The sequence below is a fragment of the Dermochelys coriacea genome, chromosome 2 (genome assembly GCF_009764565.3).
Source record: "Dermochelys coriacea isolate rDerCor1 chromosome 2, rDerCor1.pri.v4, whole genome shotgun sequence".
In the NCBI taxonomy this organism is placed as follows: domain Eukaryota; kingdom Metazoa; phylum Chordata; order Testudines; family Dermochelyidae; genus Dermochelys; species Dermochelys coriacea.
The window spans coordinates 222369451-222386879 of NC_050069.1; the positions used below are offsets into that span (position 1 = coordinate 222369451).

Here is a 17429-nt window from a genome sequence, read left to right on the forward strand (position 1 = left end):
TTTAATGGTACAGTGGATATAGCAGTGTATAGCTAGTGCTCCCCAATGGAGAAAAGTAGAAATGTGAAACGAGCAGGGAGGATATGGATGTGTAGGAAAGTTTCCCTTCAGATCAATTTAGATGGTCAGATTGGGGGAGGTAGTACAATGGGGTGACTTCTTGAATCTTACTTTCTTTTGCAAATGTGTTGAAAGACAATGATCTAATACCATACTAAATTCTACCCAACTTCATGAGCTCGTTGTAGACTCTTGTGAATTATAACTGAGGGGAAAATGGGGGGATATAGTTGCCCGTCTGTGTACTTATGCACCTGAAGCTAGACATTCAGTTATGAAAACTGAGTCATAAAAGACTGTCTCAGAACTGGTATCTGTCAGGAGAACTGGCCTTATGGGAGGTGTTCTTGTGCTCCTTTGAGGAGCAAGAACAAATAGAGGAGCCAGGCCAGAAGGATTCCAATGACTTGTATTGCAAGAGTTACTGCTGGGGGCATTCTGTGCCAAAAAAATTAAATATTCTGCGCACAATATTTTAAAAATTTTGTCAAATAAAATTTGCAGAAAACACTACATAATCACACCAGTTTCAATTATTTTGAAATATATTATGAAAATACCTGTCAGCAAGTATGTCTGTAACAATATACACACACACAAACATTGTCCCAGGAGTAGAGAGTTAAAGAAACCCCTATGACAACCCAGTTCCTGTTTCTCTGCCCCTCCACTCCCAGTGCCCAACCAGGGAGCCAGACACCCACAATCCCTCCCTCCAGAGCCCAGCTCTGCCCCTCCCCACAGCCCAGATACCTGCACTCCCTCCCCACCCCACAGAGCCCAAAGATCCAGAGGAAGAAACAGCCTGATGCTCGGTCCCAGGCTTGCATGGCGTTTCCTGTGCAGCACTCTCTCCTTCCCTCAGGGCATGCTGGGAACTGCAGCTGCCAGGAACCCTCCAGCTCCCTCCCTCTCCCCTCAGCAGTGTTTTCTATGTGCAGGTTGGGCTCTGCTGAGTCCAGTGGCCCCTAGTGGCAGCTAGCAGCACTGCAGCCCATTTCTGTGGGGGCAAGGAAATTCTGCATGCACAATGTTAATTTCTGCAAAGTTCTACATTGTGCAGTGGTGCAGAATTCCCTCAAGAGTAAAGAGTGGGGAGAAGAAGTGTGGTCCACAGAGAGAAGACTCTCCCTTTTGGAAAATATTAGACTCGTTTTCTCAGAACAGTGTGAAATTCTTCTAGTGCATGTACACAAGTATTCTTCCTAAGTCTGCCTCTGAAGATTAACTTCATCATGTTGGTTGCCTTCAGCTGCTCAAGGCCAAGAATCTGAGGGGCCACAGAGAAGCATGCTAAGCACAATAGCAAACTGTCTCACCTCCTCCCACCTTTCTACTCCTCACCTGCACCTTCCTCTATTAGACTGGAAAGTTTAGATAGTTCAATGATCTCAGGAATGAAAAATGATCTGAATATTGTGCTCACTATAATGCAGAAAGTGCTACACCAGTCACTGAGATGGGAGAGAGTGGGTGCATCACACTGTTATACTGTATTAAGGACAAGTTATGGCCACAAATGTTAATTAAGCTGCCTCATGTGAATGTAATTGGTGGGACCAATCCAGTTGTGTCTCAAGGTTGATGGATTTGTATTTATGAATATAATTTAACAGCAATTTTTCCCTATTGCACTTGAGTTAAAAAAAAATCTTTGCCAAAATAACATACTATAATCTTACATGCAATGTAGAAATAAATATAGCTATCAAATTAAATGCTTCACATAACCCAACCTAAATCCTTAGTTGCTTATAATCCATTTTGCCATTTTTAATTTAAAAAAAAAAAAGGTCCCAGTAAAATGTTTATAAATCATTCCTAAAAATGTGGCTGAACTGGTTAATACTTTACAATCTGAAATGTATGGAAGTAAGTAACGGAAAAGCTATTAAGTACTATTGTATTAGATCAAATTCTCTGTGGGTATAATTGCCAAAGTGGAGAAAAGAGATGATTGTGAAGGACCATGTTTTTTCCATGCCTCTGTTCCAAAACCCAATAGAACTGATGTTTTTTCTTTTGTTATGATAATTTCCAAGAGTAACTCTACTTTTTGTAGCTATTCTACCATAACCCCTAAGAGATTAGACTTTAGTCACAAATGAGCAAGTTGACATTTTTCAAGGTCATTTTCTATAGGTAGTGCAGAATACGTGATTGGATTTCAAATATGCGAGTAAATCACAGTGACAAGAAACGGGGACACTGAAACCCTGTGCTGTTTTCAGTTATTGAGTGTCCTAGTAGGGGGTCAGCCTGGAAGAAAAAATGAAATATAGAAGCATAGACTGGCTGATTTATTTGATTTGTTTCTCAATAACAGTTGTGTTAAAAGTTTTTGAGTCTGGGATTGTTAAAGATTGTTTTCTTGCAAGAGATTACATTGAAATAAATGGATCTGCTAGTTTTTATACAATTGGAAATTCCTCCCAGCATCTCGGCTAGTGAGCTTGCTTTAAAAATAAGTATCTATTGCAATATAAATCCCATAATGTCAGCAAGCATATGTGCGCCAATGTAAGTAAATTAGTCTGTTTTTTGTATGATTTTTGCCAGTGGAGAATACTTACCTTGAGGACATTACTGTACTTGTATAGAATTGGAAAAAAATCTACATACTGCGAACTCTCAGAAGGATACCAAAGTGGAGATAGCTAGAGTAAACCTAACAATACTCAGAGGAACCAGTGGGGCTCTGTGAACTAAGAACTGGGGGTTTCCTTTCCCTGTAAGAGGAACGGCAATGTAAAACAAAATGCATGTCTTTGAAGTATGCCACAAAATAGCAATAGACACCTAATTTATTTTATTACTTCAGTGTGGGGAATGCACTTTGGGGAGTTCTAGCAATGTTTTATCATCCCACAAAAAAAAAAAAAGCAATTAGCAAGTTTCTTTCCTGTTCAGCACGTTTGCTTTCCTGATATAGATCTGTTTTTCTTGAAGCAAACATATGGTGTTATAAATACTGCCTAGATTTTTCCTTTACCATTGTGTTAAACTTATTTTCCCCCTAAAACTTTTTATAGCTGATTTGAAGAATAAGGCCATATTTACCTTTTTTATACATGTTGCATATTGGCACAAAATTACCTAGATTGGGGGCATTAACATATTTGGGGAAGGGTAGGGGGAACAGTAGTGAAAAGGAGAGGAAATCTTGTAGCTGAAATATTATTTTTAATGTCAAAGTACTTGGACCCCATTGCTTGGGATCTCCGGAGGCTTGTCTGTTTGGTGATAACTAGTGCAGTTGCATGGGTGGTATGCCGCATATTAACAGAAACATAAAGAAGGGGATAAAGTCCTTGGTGTCTCTTCTGCTGCTGCTGGTTGGGAGCTCTGAGTCTCCTGTTTTTAAATGTATGAGGTCTCCACTTCTGTGTTCTTGATTTCTTTTTATATATATTTTTTTTCTTTTGGAGACTCTCTTTGCTTAGTTCAGCATTGCACAGGGAAAGGAAATATACTCTTGTCATACCTACACAGGAAGATAATAAATACAGTAATGCTAGGTGACTTTTTTGGGGGGTGGGTGGGTTGGGGGAGGTAGGCCAATACAATTAGGGCATGTTTATTATTGCTTTTCTTGTTCTTTTCCTTTCGTTACAGGCATTTTGGTTTTGTGGGGCAGTGTGCAGTGGAGGAGGGAAGGGTTTGTTATTCTGGAACAAAATAATTTATTCCAGAATAGTGTCCTCACAGAGGAGTTATACTGGAATAGCTAAATTATACTGGAATAGCTACGCTGGTCAGTTTCTCTCTGTAGGCAAAACCTAAGATATAACGCCGCATAAATAGATGTAGAAAAATCAGGCCCTTACTAATTTCTATCCTCTTATTTATATTTCCAATCTTTCTGCCTAAATCCTATTTAAGTATTCCTGCTGTTGATTCAGTATTCTCCAGGAAAGTCGTTATTTCATTAAGACTTACAACTTTTACATGAATAAACCATGAAAGAGTTTTTAAAAACAAAAGGCAAAATCTTAAATAAGAGAATAAATACTTTTCCTTATGCTAGTAAAATGATTCACCGAAAAAGGAAGAATATTCACAGTACAGTATCTGACTAAACTCAGACTAATTAGGGATATGCTTTTATGACAAGGATCAGGCTAAAGACTTTTTGTCATGTTCTGTTACACACAGGGGAGGATTTATCTGTGGAAGATGGCTGAAAGGAAGCACCATAGGGTGCAGGCTTTCCCTGAGTATGACTGATTGGTTGCTTTTCTTTCCATTTGTTGGCAAATGCTCTTTGGGGACAGAGTTGTTTTAGTACACTCAGTAGTCCAAAGTTTATATGCCAAAATGGTGAGATATTAGTAACTAATGCATATTTCTGTGCCTGGGAAGGTGGAAATGAAATAATGATCTAAGATTTATGCACACCCTGGGAGACTGTCCAAGGTCACTTTGTTTTTTTTTGTACATACTGATCATTTACATGTTTTTAAACCTTGTTTTGTACCTGTAGTACACTCTTACTGTACTTTGTACCTTTTGCAAATTAAGGAATAAAATAAAAAATAAACGAGCCATTTGCATCTCCTTAGGCCTAGAATACCATATATTATCTCGCTGTTGGGCAAAGCACTTAAGTCTTGGTTCAGGAAATCATCCTTAATTAGGAAGATGATTAAAGCATATTGTTAAGTCCAATGGAAGTCAATTTAAACATATGCTTCATAAGTGTCTTCCTGAATCAAGACCTTATTGCAGAATTATATACTATTTCTAAGCTAAATGTATAAGAATTGCTAATATTGTTAGTATTGCTGGGTTTTTTATATCTTTTGACTTGAACCCTGCTTATTGTGCTTTTGGTTAATGTATTCCTGTCTGTGTTAGTCTCTTCTATCTTCCCTACACCCTTCAATTATTTGTTTCACTTAATTGTTACATCTTGTTTTAATGTAGATTGTAAACTCTTCTGGGGCAGGAATTGTCTGTTAGTATGTATATGTGGAACACAGTGGCCCTGATCCTGACTTGAGCCAATGGATGCTGCTGATATGCCAAAAAATATCAATTTAGAGAAGAATTCATCTGAGACAAATATTCTTTTTTTTGTTTTACAGTATGCAAGTGTTGAAAAAAATGGAGAATTGTTCATGTCTCCTAATGACTTTATCACGCGGTACCTGGGAATAATAGGAGCTGGGGTGCCCAATCCAAACACTGTGCAGCTCCTGGGAGGTGTGGTGGATCAGACTAAGGATGGGTATGTCTTGTGTTTTTCATTCTAATTTAATGAGTTTAGAAAGTATATAAACTCTTCTTTTAAGAGAATCTTATCTCACCACTGCTCATTCATCTGTATTGAATAGCACTTCGAGAAACTGCTCATGTACCTGACCTAAAACTCCCAATTCATAGAGACAAGCAAGCCTTCAATATCCACCACAGTGTAACAAGCAGAGAGCACTTCGAAACATTTACCTAGAATAATCAGCCCAAGCAATAAGCCTACAGCTGGAGTGAAAAACACTGTCTGAATCTCTGCAGTTAAAAGACTCACAGTTGTACTCTATTATGCACTGTACATAATTGTTATATTGCTAATCACCTTTATATTTACTAATTTATTTTTTAAATTTAATAAACCTCTCTTGCTTTTGTCACTCCTTTCTTTCCCTTTCTCCTCTTTTTTAGATCATGGTGACCAAATAAAATAAAGTGTGGGAGGGAAGAAGGGGAGTGGGGGAGAGAGAGAAGGTCTGACCAAAGCAAGAGACACCTTTGCTCTTCCCTTACATGGTTCTGAATAATACTAGTGAAAACTTACAAAGCTCTGATCAGGTTTTGCTGTTGCTGAGCAGATTTCTTGAGCAGCAATCAAGGGTTTGGAGCAGTCTGTTGGCAGACTTGGGAAGAGAGCATTTATGCAGCTTACACATGAGTCACATTTAGAAGGTTGAATTGACCAACCATCAAGGTTATCCCTCCCTCTTTTTTTGTTTTGTAATGCAGTCATAGTTTCTGCTGTTGATACTTGCCCAGGCAAGCTGCTGCCTCACCCTAGGTGAATAGATTTTTCAAACTCTGCCTTACACTGTCTTTTAGAAGAACTTAACATCCTTAAGTCCATAGTTGTGGGTTTAAAAAAATGAAGAACGATGTATGTAGTAGGGAGTAAAATATAAAAATGAAGCATGAATAGAAAATGCATACTCTTTCCAGCATGAGCACATACAACCAAGTGCTTTCATGTTCATTTTTGTGCCCTTTCTCCCGCCCGACTTAACCTCGCAAACCTCCTGTGGTTAGGCACTATGGACCTTGCAGACAAGTTAACGTGATGATTGCTATCTCTGGGAAAAGAATTCTTTAAAAGGTTACATAACTATAATGTGGTGAGGATGGCTTTAAATGGATTATAACTGGAAATGATAAACCCTTTCCAGGCTTCCACCACTCTTCTCTTCGTTTGGTGTTTTAAGGCTGCTTTTTCTACATTGTGGATCTTCAAAGCCATTTTGTAACGGGAAGATTGTGAGTATAATACATAACTTTATCCTACCTTAGTAGAGGCTGGTGCAACAGATAGCAAAATTACAGCTGTAGCCTCTGTTAAATCATCACCAAATTGGGATTTCATGACCCTATGTTATATTGCCTTTTCACTACTGGAGTTTTGCATTAATTTTAGTGTAGGTATTTGTGCTTGTGTTTCAATGGCTACTAATCTAGAGTGGATGGGGCTTCTCTCTGCATCCATTAGCAACAGCCACTCACTGAGGATTTTCATGCCCTTAGCATGTTTTTGGAGAATCTCTTGAATTTAGTTGTTAGTTGTTTAGTTGTCTTAGTTGTTATATCACTCTATGAAAGAATGGAGGAGGTTCGGAAAGTGAAAAGGATTTGATATGTCCCTGTAGCACCCTGTCACAGGATTGTTCTGCCACATGTACCCAGGCATTCGTGCATCATTCTGACGATGATTGAAGTTCTCTGTGATCTCCAACCTGAAGCAATCATGTTTTATTTGGCTCAGTCTTGCTTTTGGTTCCTGTAGTTAAATTCTCTAGGACTGGCTATAGGTAGTCTCCTCTTCTGAAATTCACTCCATCCTGGCATTCTTTCAAAGCCCAGATCTGCAAGCTTTGGGGAAAAATGCAAGGCTGCTCTTGCTAGCTCGGACTTTTGGGTGGCTGATGAATGTTCATAGATTCTAAGTCCAGAATGGACCATCGATCATCTCATCTGACCTCCTGTATAACACAGGCCATCTACAGGGAATGTACCTTGCAGGAGGAATTGTGAATTAATGTTGGTGTATTTTTTAATTGCTGTGAAATATGCAAGTGCAGAGGTGGTGGGTGCTCATCTAAATGTGTTCTAGAAATACTGTGGCAGCCATTCCATTGCCGCCAGGCCTCACTCCAGTCTTAAAGACCATCTGGCCCTCAGGATGGCCAAGTGCAGTCACTCTTACCGAGAGAAGCTTCAGTCCTACCATGGTGGATGCTAAGATAGACAGACAGACAAGGAGGACCATGAAGCAGCTCCTGACTCAGTAGCAGAAACATCTTGGTTGCTAAGGTCTTTTTACCTCAGAGTTGGGGAGGCTCTTAGTGTGCTCCTCCCCCCGCAATCCTGAGATCTGAGCACAGAGTTTCACGCTGTTTTTTTCCCCCTTTTGTGCAGATGGGGAGGCTCAGGTAACTCTTTGGTACTGTCCCTTCAACTCTGGATCCTGTGGCATGCGCTTTGCATCTTGGAACTAGTGTAGGAGTGGAGACTGGGTGGACTGGACAGAAGAAATAGACAGGATTCTGGGGGATGCATGTTGTCCCCTGCTTCTCCCAGAATTTAGTTGGAAGAGAGTGCAGGCTAAGACTGTATTGTCTTTTACATGGATCTCCCCAGTTGCAACCATGGACAGACTTCTCTTGTTGTGGAGCTGCCCTGCACAGGAATAAAGGAGTTGAGGGTTACCACAGAGGCTACCGCTGGTGCGGCGAAGATCCACAGTTTCCACAAAGACAGCCCTGGCCTATTGTGGATCCCCCCTTTTTCATGGGGAGAAAGTCATGTCCTCACATCAGGACAATGTGTCTATGCAAGGGGATCCTGTGAAAGAGTTCTTCCAACTGATAATTGGACTTGCTTAGATTGGATTAAAAATATCTTCCAACAATACCTTGGTATGTACCAAGGGATGTCATTGACGCAGCAGTCCAGGAGTTACTCATTCTGCCTCCTTTAACATAATGTATTTTTGTCTGCTGTTGTACTTTAAATGCCTGTCTAACAAAATAATTATTTACTTTATATCTCAGTTATTTTGGACTGCAGTAACTAACACACTTCACTGAGAAATACTATGTGCTTTATTTTTAGAAAGGACAAACCTTTCAAAAATAACACTTGGAAATGCCAGCATTTTCCATTACTTTTGGATATAAATTTATCTCTAATGCACCAATTTACACTGTACTTAGTTTACTTAGGTTGGAGCATAAAATAATAGATGTAGCTTCAATTTGTGTCATTATGTTATCATACTTAAATTGATGACACAGTAAAACATATGCATTGATTACATAAGAAACCTCTTCATCATTGCATTTGTATGTATTATTACGGTAGGTAATGGCTTTTCCCTTTCATGACTGCATGTGGACTTTTCTGATGGAAAGCATTACAGCTGCTTGGGACTCAGATTCTACAGCTATGACCACCAATATAAAAGCTTGGATAAATAGATAGGGAGGCAGTAAATAGTGTTCTTGATGAAACAAACGCAGTGGGTGGATTTGGTTTGTAACTACTGTGTATGGGTGTTAAAATTCAGGATTTCATTCTTTTCTGAATAAGTTATAAAACAGAATTGCCAATGTTAATAGGGGTAGGGTGTTTGGAGACAGATTTTAACCAGTTAAATAAGATATGTGCATGCTTGACTTATAATTTTTAACCAGTGTAGTACTTTCTCTTTGCATTGTTAAAATACAGGACTATTAGGATTTTCTCCATGTGGGTTTTCATGTTATAAATGTAGATAAAATAACTTAAGTAGTGTATTGAAGTTCATGTTAATATCTGCTGTTTAATGACACCTAATGATATTCAATGAAGGGTTATGCTAAACCAGAAAGAAAATGTGTTACCCAGGCAACTGGCCTTGTGCAGTATAGAGCTTTAAGCATATGGCTATGTAGTACACATTATTGCAGCATCCTTAAGCATTAAGAACCACATGTAATTGACTGTGGAAAAATTACTGCTTAGTTACTGTATTGTATGGTCATAATAGAAGTAAATGAATACGTCATTCTTGTTCGAGTAGATCTGTTGGAAATCACTAGTAGGCTAGTTTGCTTTAGGAGCAAAAATACAAGAAGAAGAAAATAGCTGGTTTAATTAACATGTAAAAATTGGGTTAATTTGAATTCAGCTGGCACAGCACATATTAATGTCTCCTCTGTAATATCTAGCTAGAACATCACATTGGTACACTTAAAATCTTCCCATAACCATGAATAATTGTTTTTAAAAAATGTATGTAGGTTATTTTAATAATCTATCTCAGACTTATTAGGGGTTTTTATTACTTGAAAGTACTGACAGAGAATGTGTTCCAAATTAAAAAAAACTCCTGCTGCATCCTTTAATGCCTGGAATATTATTAATCCTCATCTGGTACACAGAAAGTGTGCACAATGTGCTGTTTCCGTATGATTTGTCAGGTTCTGTAACTGCTATACGCTTACTAGCATTGCATGCTTTATATATATATTATATATATTAACCAGTCCAACATGATGTTTGGCTGTTACTTTCACTGCCTTGTTTTGGGCTTGTGTCACTATTTAAGGATGTAAAGTAGCTGCATTTCCATTGCTAAATTCCAGCATTGCTGCTGTGGGCTGGGGTTTTCTGTAGAATTCATGGATATTTTTCTTTCTAGTATGGGTAATGAGATTTCTAAACAGATCTGCTCCATCCCTGCTTGCACCATTGATGCCAGTCTCAAACCTGTTTATCTGGTTTTCTTTTACAACCATTTTAAAGTCTTTTTCATGCCTTCCCTGAGGCATGAAATGCCCTGCCTACTCTCATCTCCAAGATGCCTTTTTCTCTCATTGAAATCCCCTTTAAAGAATTGTTTCTTCTGCAGTGCCACTAATAAGTGAGTTAACTACAATATAAGTAATGATTAAAGAAAAATCTAATATTCCTTCCTCTGGGCTTTTACTGCATTCCTATCCATCCTGCTTAGGCTGTATGCTCTTTGGGACAGGAACTATTTTCATTTTGTCTTGTTCAATATCCGGTACATTGTCAACACCTAACAAATAATAACAAAAAATAATAATTTAAGTTCTATGTATTTTGCTTAGATTGTAAACAATAAATACAAGAGTAATACACTGCTTTATTACTTTGGGTTTGAAGAACTGAACTCTTGGTTACATTTTAAGGGTAAATATTGCCATACTGGATCAAACCAATGGATCATTTGGTCCGTTATCTTTTCTCTGACAATGGGTGCTTCCGAGGAAGTTTGAAGAAACTGCATCTCCCACAGTCTCAAGAAGAAGATGTTGAGTCCCCATTTTGTCCATCAGGTACAACTCAGAGAAGTCTGAACCCACCAGACTCTTGGCAGATATGCCAGAGGAAGAATAGGAGATTTTCATACACCTAATTCTTTATTACTGTGTATGAATTGAGTGGAGGAAATATACTTCTTCTGCTTGCATCTCAGCACTTTGAATACACTGTAGAACCTGACTATACTAGTGAACTTGTATAAACAGCTCTCTTGGTACTTACCTGTGATTTGATAGGTGACCCAGGCTACGATTTGAAGAATTGTGGCATTGTGTGCAATATCCAAGGGCTGCAGTGGGTGACTAGTATGTTACTAGCATACAGATAACACATTTTGCTTAGTCCCCTTTGAAATGATTGACAGCACTGAGGTCTTAAAGGGTGAGCTTTTGAAAAGTGCCTGAGTGACTTAGTCCCATTGAAAGTTAAAGGGACTAATGCTCCTGAGTCACTTGGGTGGGATTTTCAAAAGCACCTAGTTAGTTTGCTAATATTACACTCTGCTGTGAATTGCTAGTTAAAAAGAATTTTGTGCTCTCACCAGAGTTATTTCTATCCACTGGTGTAACAGCATGTTGTCAATCCTTGTACTAATACATTTTGCAACATGTTGCATTGAGAATATCTTGTACCATTGTTCAGTCAACACTTTAGTTGTGCTTAGCCTTGCATAGCTTGTGTTTAAATTGTAGTTACATTTTCTATGCGTAAATTGGTTTCACACTTTTTACTTGTCTTATTTGCAGGCTTATATCCTTTCAAGAATTTGTGGCATTTGAATCAGTCCTGTGTGCTCCAGATGCATTGTTCATGGTGGCCTTTCAACTGTTTGACAAAACTGGCGAAGGAGAAGTTACTTTTGGTAAGACTTATTATTTTCGAGCTTTGAAATATACAAAGTTAAAGGGACATGGTCAACTTAAAAATCAGACTTTTGCCTGAAAATATTTTATCTATCATTATATGAAACAGCTATGGTGTTTATAACTGAAAGCTATTCGAACAAATGAATTTGTTTGGTTTTTTTTCAGTTTACTTTGTGCACTTGTCTTCACTTTATGTACAATCCTTTTCACTGTTTCCTCTGTAGAGTCAGTCACTTTCTTCCTTTGTTTGTGTAGGTCTTTCACATAGCATGGTGGGGGTAGGCTGCACAATGATTGTAAAACCACACCCAAAAAAACCCAACCAACCCCCACCTGCAGGAGGACTTGAGGAGATCCATGGCTCAAAGTTAATTTGAATAGTTTTTTGTTTAAATTGGCTAGATTTCAAGTTGGTTTCCTTTTGTTTTAATTTTTCAAAATTTCATTGGTGAGACTTTTCTATAATAAACCCGATACTACCCCCACTGAAAATCTGGTCTGTTCCTTGGGAGGGAGGGGTTTACATTGACATGTGTGTTTCTTATGGAGTTGTCACATTACACCATGGTCACTGGATTATTTACTTTTAGCAACCATATAGACAGCTTCTGACATCTGTAGAACTAATTGCCACCTGCCTAGGTGCATGTTACCATTCTGTTTGGAAGAAAAATACACAAATAGCAGCTGTGAATAATCTGAGTGGACTGCACTTCAGAAAGTTTTTCTTATTTTTTAAAAAATTGCTACTTACAGAGTTTTGTGTTACTATATACACTCAATTATTAGTATGTTGTTGTTCTTAGTAGTGTCAGTGAGTGAACAGTTTGAGACACCAATCTGGTAAATGTCAGTGGTTCTTTGTCTCTTCTGAACTGAGTGCATGGTGACACCCTTAATGCAAGCACCCTTTGTTTCATCTTAATATTCACCCACAGATGCATCCATCCTTCCCTTTCCATTTAAAATGGGAAGATCTGCTATTGCCATTGTTGAGGCAAATGTTTTCAATAAAGCCACATCCGATCTTGTAGTCAATGGAACAAACCATAGACATAGTTTTGGTTTATAGTTGTTTTGATATTCTAAGTTTATTAAACATCTAGTTCTCTGTGTGAAATATTACTTGTTTTAACAGCTGCAGAGTGCTCAGAGCTTAGAATGGGCACTAAAAATGTTGAAACAAATCAAATGAATAATAAAAGTTCTACTGTCCTTAATCTCAGTGAAGGAAATATTTTATGCCTAATATGTAATCTGTGTGTATTTGTGTGTGTGTGTGTGTGTGTGTGTGTGTGTGAGAGTGAGAGAGAGAGAGAGAGAGAGAGAGAGAGATTTGACCATGCATTATCCCCGTTAGACATAGATTACAGAATATCCCTGTCTATAGTGAAACTGATTAGTTCTTTGATTTGTTGAAACAAAGGCTCATGGAATACCTGTGATCCTACAGGTTGTTGCCTCTTTCAGAGCTCCACTTGCTTGGAACATTAGTGAATGATCTTGAAACAACTAAAATTCTTTCCTCTGTACTCAGATGCTGAATCAGTTTAGTTCCACTTTTTAACACTGAATTCTTATTGGTTTATTTATCCTGACCCCAGATGTTTCCTCAGGGTTTATATTTAGTTTTTACACAGCATATGAGTCTGTATAGTATTGAATTTAAAAAAAAAAGTGCTTCAATTCAAATAAATAGAAAATAGTTATCTGATAACTTTTTTTAATGAATCAGAGGGTGTGTTGAATAGAACAAAGCCCAAACTTTGCATAAAATGTGGAAATGTAAATGTAAGATTCTTATTTAAAAGTTAAAAATATTGGCCTGTCGTATTTCTCAATGACATTATTGTAGGTTGTAGATTCTCCAACTCCAAGGGAAAGTATTGAACTCATAAGTGACTTAGTGACTCATGGTAAGAAAAGAGCTTGCAAAGCGCTGGGTCAATTTCAAACTCAAGGATTTATCTGCTTGAAATTTTTCTCTATTGACATCCCTTTTGTATGAAGAAACCTCTATGCCAGAGGTGGGCAAACTACAGCCCATGGGCTGCATCCGGCCCATCAGACCTTTTAAACTGGTCCTCAAGCTCCCTCCGGGGAGTGTGGTCGGGGGCTTTCCCCACTCCCTGTGACTCCATGTGGCTTCCGGAAGCAGCAGCATGTCCCCCCTCCGGCTCCTACGCATAGGGGAAGCCAGCGGGCTGTACGCGCTTCCCCCACCCCAAGCACCAGCTCTGCAGCTCCCATTGGCCAGGAACCGCGGGCACTGGGAGCTGCAGGGGAAGCACCTGCGGACTGGGTAATGCTCAGAGCCTCCTGGCCGGTGCCGTACCTCCGCGTAGGAGCTGGAGGGGGGACATGGCGCTGCTTTGGGAGCTGCTTGAGGTAAGCGCCGCCAGAGCCTGCACCCCTGACACCCCCCCTCCCCCACACCCCATACCCAGCCCTGATCCCCCTCCTGACCTCCAAACCCTTGGTCCCAGCCCGGAGCACCCTCCTGTACTCCAGACCCCTCATCCCTGGCCCCACACCAGAGTCTGCATCCTCAGCCGGAGCCCTCACACCCCCCTGTTCCCCAACCCCCGTCCCATCCTGGAGTCCCCTCCCACACCCTGAACTCCTCATTTCTGGTCCCACCCCGGAGCTTGTAACCCCAGCCGGAGCCCTCCCACACCCCAACCCCCAATTTCATGAGCATTCATGGCTGCCATACAATTTCCATATCCAGATGTGGCCCTCAGTCCAAAAAGTTTGCCCATCCCTGCTCTATGCCCAACTTTGTCTTGTGGCAGTTCTTAAAGGGACTCTGTCAAGGTTTGAAGGCTCTCAGATTAACATTTGGAGGAGGAGCGGAAAAGTTGCAAATATTTATTTGCAACTTCTTTTCTTTTTGCCAAAGCTTTATGTAGGAGTACTTGTGGCACCTTAGAGACTAACAAATTTATTTGAGCATAAGCTTTCGTGAGCTACAGTCCACTGAATGCATCCGATGAAGTGAGCTGTAGCTCACGAAAGCTTATGCTCAAATAAAGTTGTTAGTCTCTAAGGTGCCACAAGTACTCCTTTTCTTTTTGCGAATACAGACTAACACGGCTGCTACTCTGAAACCTGTCATAATGCTTTGGGATGTTCTCCTCCAAAACAAATGGTGAGATGTGGGAGGATGAAATGAATGTTGCATGCACAGTAGTGCATACACTGGATATAAGACCTTCAGGTAAGGAAAGAAATTTAATTTCTGGTTTCCATTGTAAAGATGTAAGGAGAAAGTGAGGGTTTTTTCTTTTAAATTATGAAAATGTTGATCTTTAAAAGTTATTTATTTCACTACTGTATTATAACTTTGCAACTCAGTGGTTGGATCTTGCACGATTATAGTTAATTATGAGTGTTTTACATTGATTGATTTGAATGGAATCAAGATCAAGCCCATGAGTCAGCACTGGAGATTTTGAACTGGGTGTTTGTATAGTGTTCAGTTGTAGGGTTAAGCATTGGGGAGCAGAAGAAATTGATGTCTGCAGGATTGCTGATAAATGTAGGTTTCATAGTAGCAGCCGTGTTAGTCTGTATTCGCAAAAAGAAAAGGAGTACTTGTGGCACCTTAGAGACTAACAAATTTATTAGAGCATAAGCTTTCGTGAGCTACAGCTCACTTCATCCGATGAAGTGAGCTGTAGCTCACGAAAGCTTATGCTCTAATAAATTTGTTACTCTCTAAGGTGCCACAAGTACTCCTTTTCTTTTTTCTGATAAATGTAGTATCTCAATGACTGGTTATAAATCTGTAGCTAGTTTGATGCTGCTGGGAAATTACAGTTAATCTGGACTGCTGAAAAGTAATTTTACCAGATCTAGATGAGCTATTGTCTGACTATCTAATAGGGAAACTGTGACTATTCTAGTTTATATTCAGTATAATTTAGGTTTTTCCAATGGGTAATTGTGTTTTCTACTAAATAGAATACTCTATGGATGTCACCCAACTCTGGCTTTTTCACAGATACACTGATCTTGAAATTGATAATGTTTGTGCAGAAATCTATAATGTACTTGCTTTTCAGTTAGTTGTTTAGTCTAAATGTTATATGCCTGGATATTGGTACACTGTTATGGGACTGTTCTGCAAAGTATTAAAAAAAATCCCAAAAACTTAATGTACCATTGGAAAAATTTAAAGTTTTTTTAGCCATTGGATAACATTTCTTTCCTACTTAGTTTAGGCATATAAATGAACAATGTGTAACTGTCTGCAGAATTTCTTTTTTACACTTCAGGTTTTAAGTATATAAAAGAGACTTCATGTTTAGCTTTTATTATGTTTGATAAATTCCCAGGAAATGTTAGTATTTAATACAAAAAATTTAAAAATGGGTGAAAGTTCAAGACAAAAATTAACTGGACAGTTTTCTAGGTAAATATGGAGGTTAATATTGGGATATGGGAGGAAAGAAAAAGAGAAAAGAAAAAGTATTGAAGGTAATAACAGTTTAATGCTGTGGTTTTTTAATGAACTATACATTGATGGTACATACACTCACACACTCAGGCATCATGTACACATGTATATCTTCTATTACATTGTCTTACTTTAACAGACACCCTCACACTTACACTAACTTATAACTAAAATAAACATCTATCTAATGTAATATATTGGATTTCTTAACATAATCTGTATTTTTGTGAACTTGAGTGGTCCAAAATTTGGGTGAAAATCAGTAAAAACCCGAACAATAGCTTTTATAAAACCTTGACATTTTTCAGTAAAAACTGAAAACAAAGGGCCTTTACGTTGATAACAAAAATGTAACTTAAATAAGTCTCTCTGACAAAGGTAACCAAGTATAATTGGTTTTAAAGAAGAGTTTGCTTGCATGCAGTATGGTATGAAAAGGTATTATTTTTAATTTGTCATTTCTAGAGGCTGCAGTTGTGGAATGGGAAGTAACATGTTTTGGCTCCAGGCTGGTTGAGACTGTATCAGACCATTGCATACTTTGTAGATTTATCTGCTGATGATGTGTCAAAGCTTCAACAGTTTGTAAGGAGTTAAAACTCTCAGCAGGAAGGTAGAAGGAAGTTTAGTTGGCTTTTAAATTTGAGGCAAAGAGCAAACCATTGCTTCTTACTGTTGAGTGTTGACAGGCACATAAAAGCTGATAATGTAAGTCCAGGGGTTTAAGAGACTTAGCCGTGTTGCCTTTTTGTTGTATTACAGTATTTTAATGCCTCATTAAAGAGTCAGAGTTCTTTGAAATTCTATACTATCTAGCTCTTTTAAAAAAAAAAAAAAAAGTTTAGAAGCTTGGGTAGAAATGTCAAAATTTAAAAATTAAGTCCATTTGATAACCTCCATGTTGGATTCTGAATGGGTGAATGAAAGGGCCTTGTGTGTTATATTAACAAAACTTAGAACTTGTATTGTCCTTTTCAAACATGTTCATTTCTGTGCAACTTTTTCCTCTCTTCTTCCAAATGTTAATTTGAGCGTCTTGTAACATCTATGAGAGGCCGGTAACAGTTATAAACATTTTACACTTGGGGAAACAGATAAAAAGATGGTATGTGATTTGCTCAAGTCCACGCATCCAGTCACTGGCAAAGCTGGGTTTAGAGTTTAGAACAGTGGTTCTCAACCTGGGGTCTGCTTGTGACATAATACACGGAGAATGCATCCAATGAAGTGAGCTGTAGCTCACGAAAACTTATGCTCAAATACATTTGTTAGTCTCTAAGGTGCCACAAGTACTCTTTTTCTTTTTTGTGAATACACAGAGAGCTGCATATGAAGCCCACAGTGGTAAATAGGTTGAGAACCACTGGTTTAGAAGTTGCTGTTTTCCTAAATCCAGGCTTTAATTACTAGACTAAATCTTCTGTCTCCTCTCTATAGTGCAGGAATGCTCTTCGCTAGTTTCAGTATAGGCT

At 38.6% G+C, this 17429-nt stretch overlaps 1 protein-coding gene across 5 annotated transcripts in view; it reads left to right on the plus strand.

The window, feature by feature from the left end:
* The window catches only part of SLC25A13 (solute carrier family 25 member 13), a 139572-nt gene that overhangs the window by 36256 nt on the left and 85887 nt on the right, over positions 1-17429 (plus strand). For 3 of the 5 annotated variants that reach the window (XM_038391675.2, XM_038391674.2, XM_043509260.1), the window contains 2 exons: positions 5148-5290; positions 11376-11491. In XM_038391675.2, the coding sequence (XP_038247603.1) occupies positions 5148-5290; positions 11376-11491 (259 nt within the window). Of the gene's footprint in view, positions 1-5147; positions 5291-6483; positions 6562-11375; positions 11492-17429 lie in introns of those variants that run through there. The other 2 variants (XM_043509262.1, XM_043509261.1) reach the window with 2 other exon arrangements.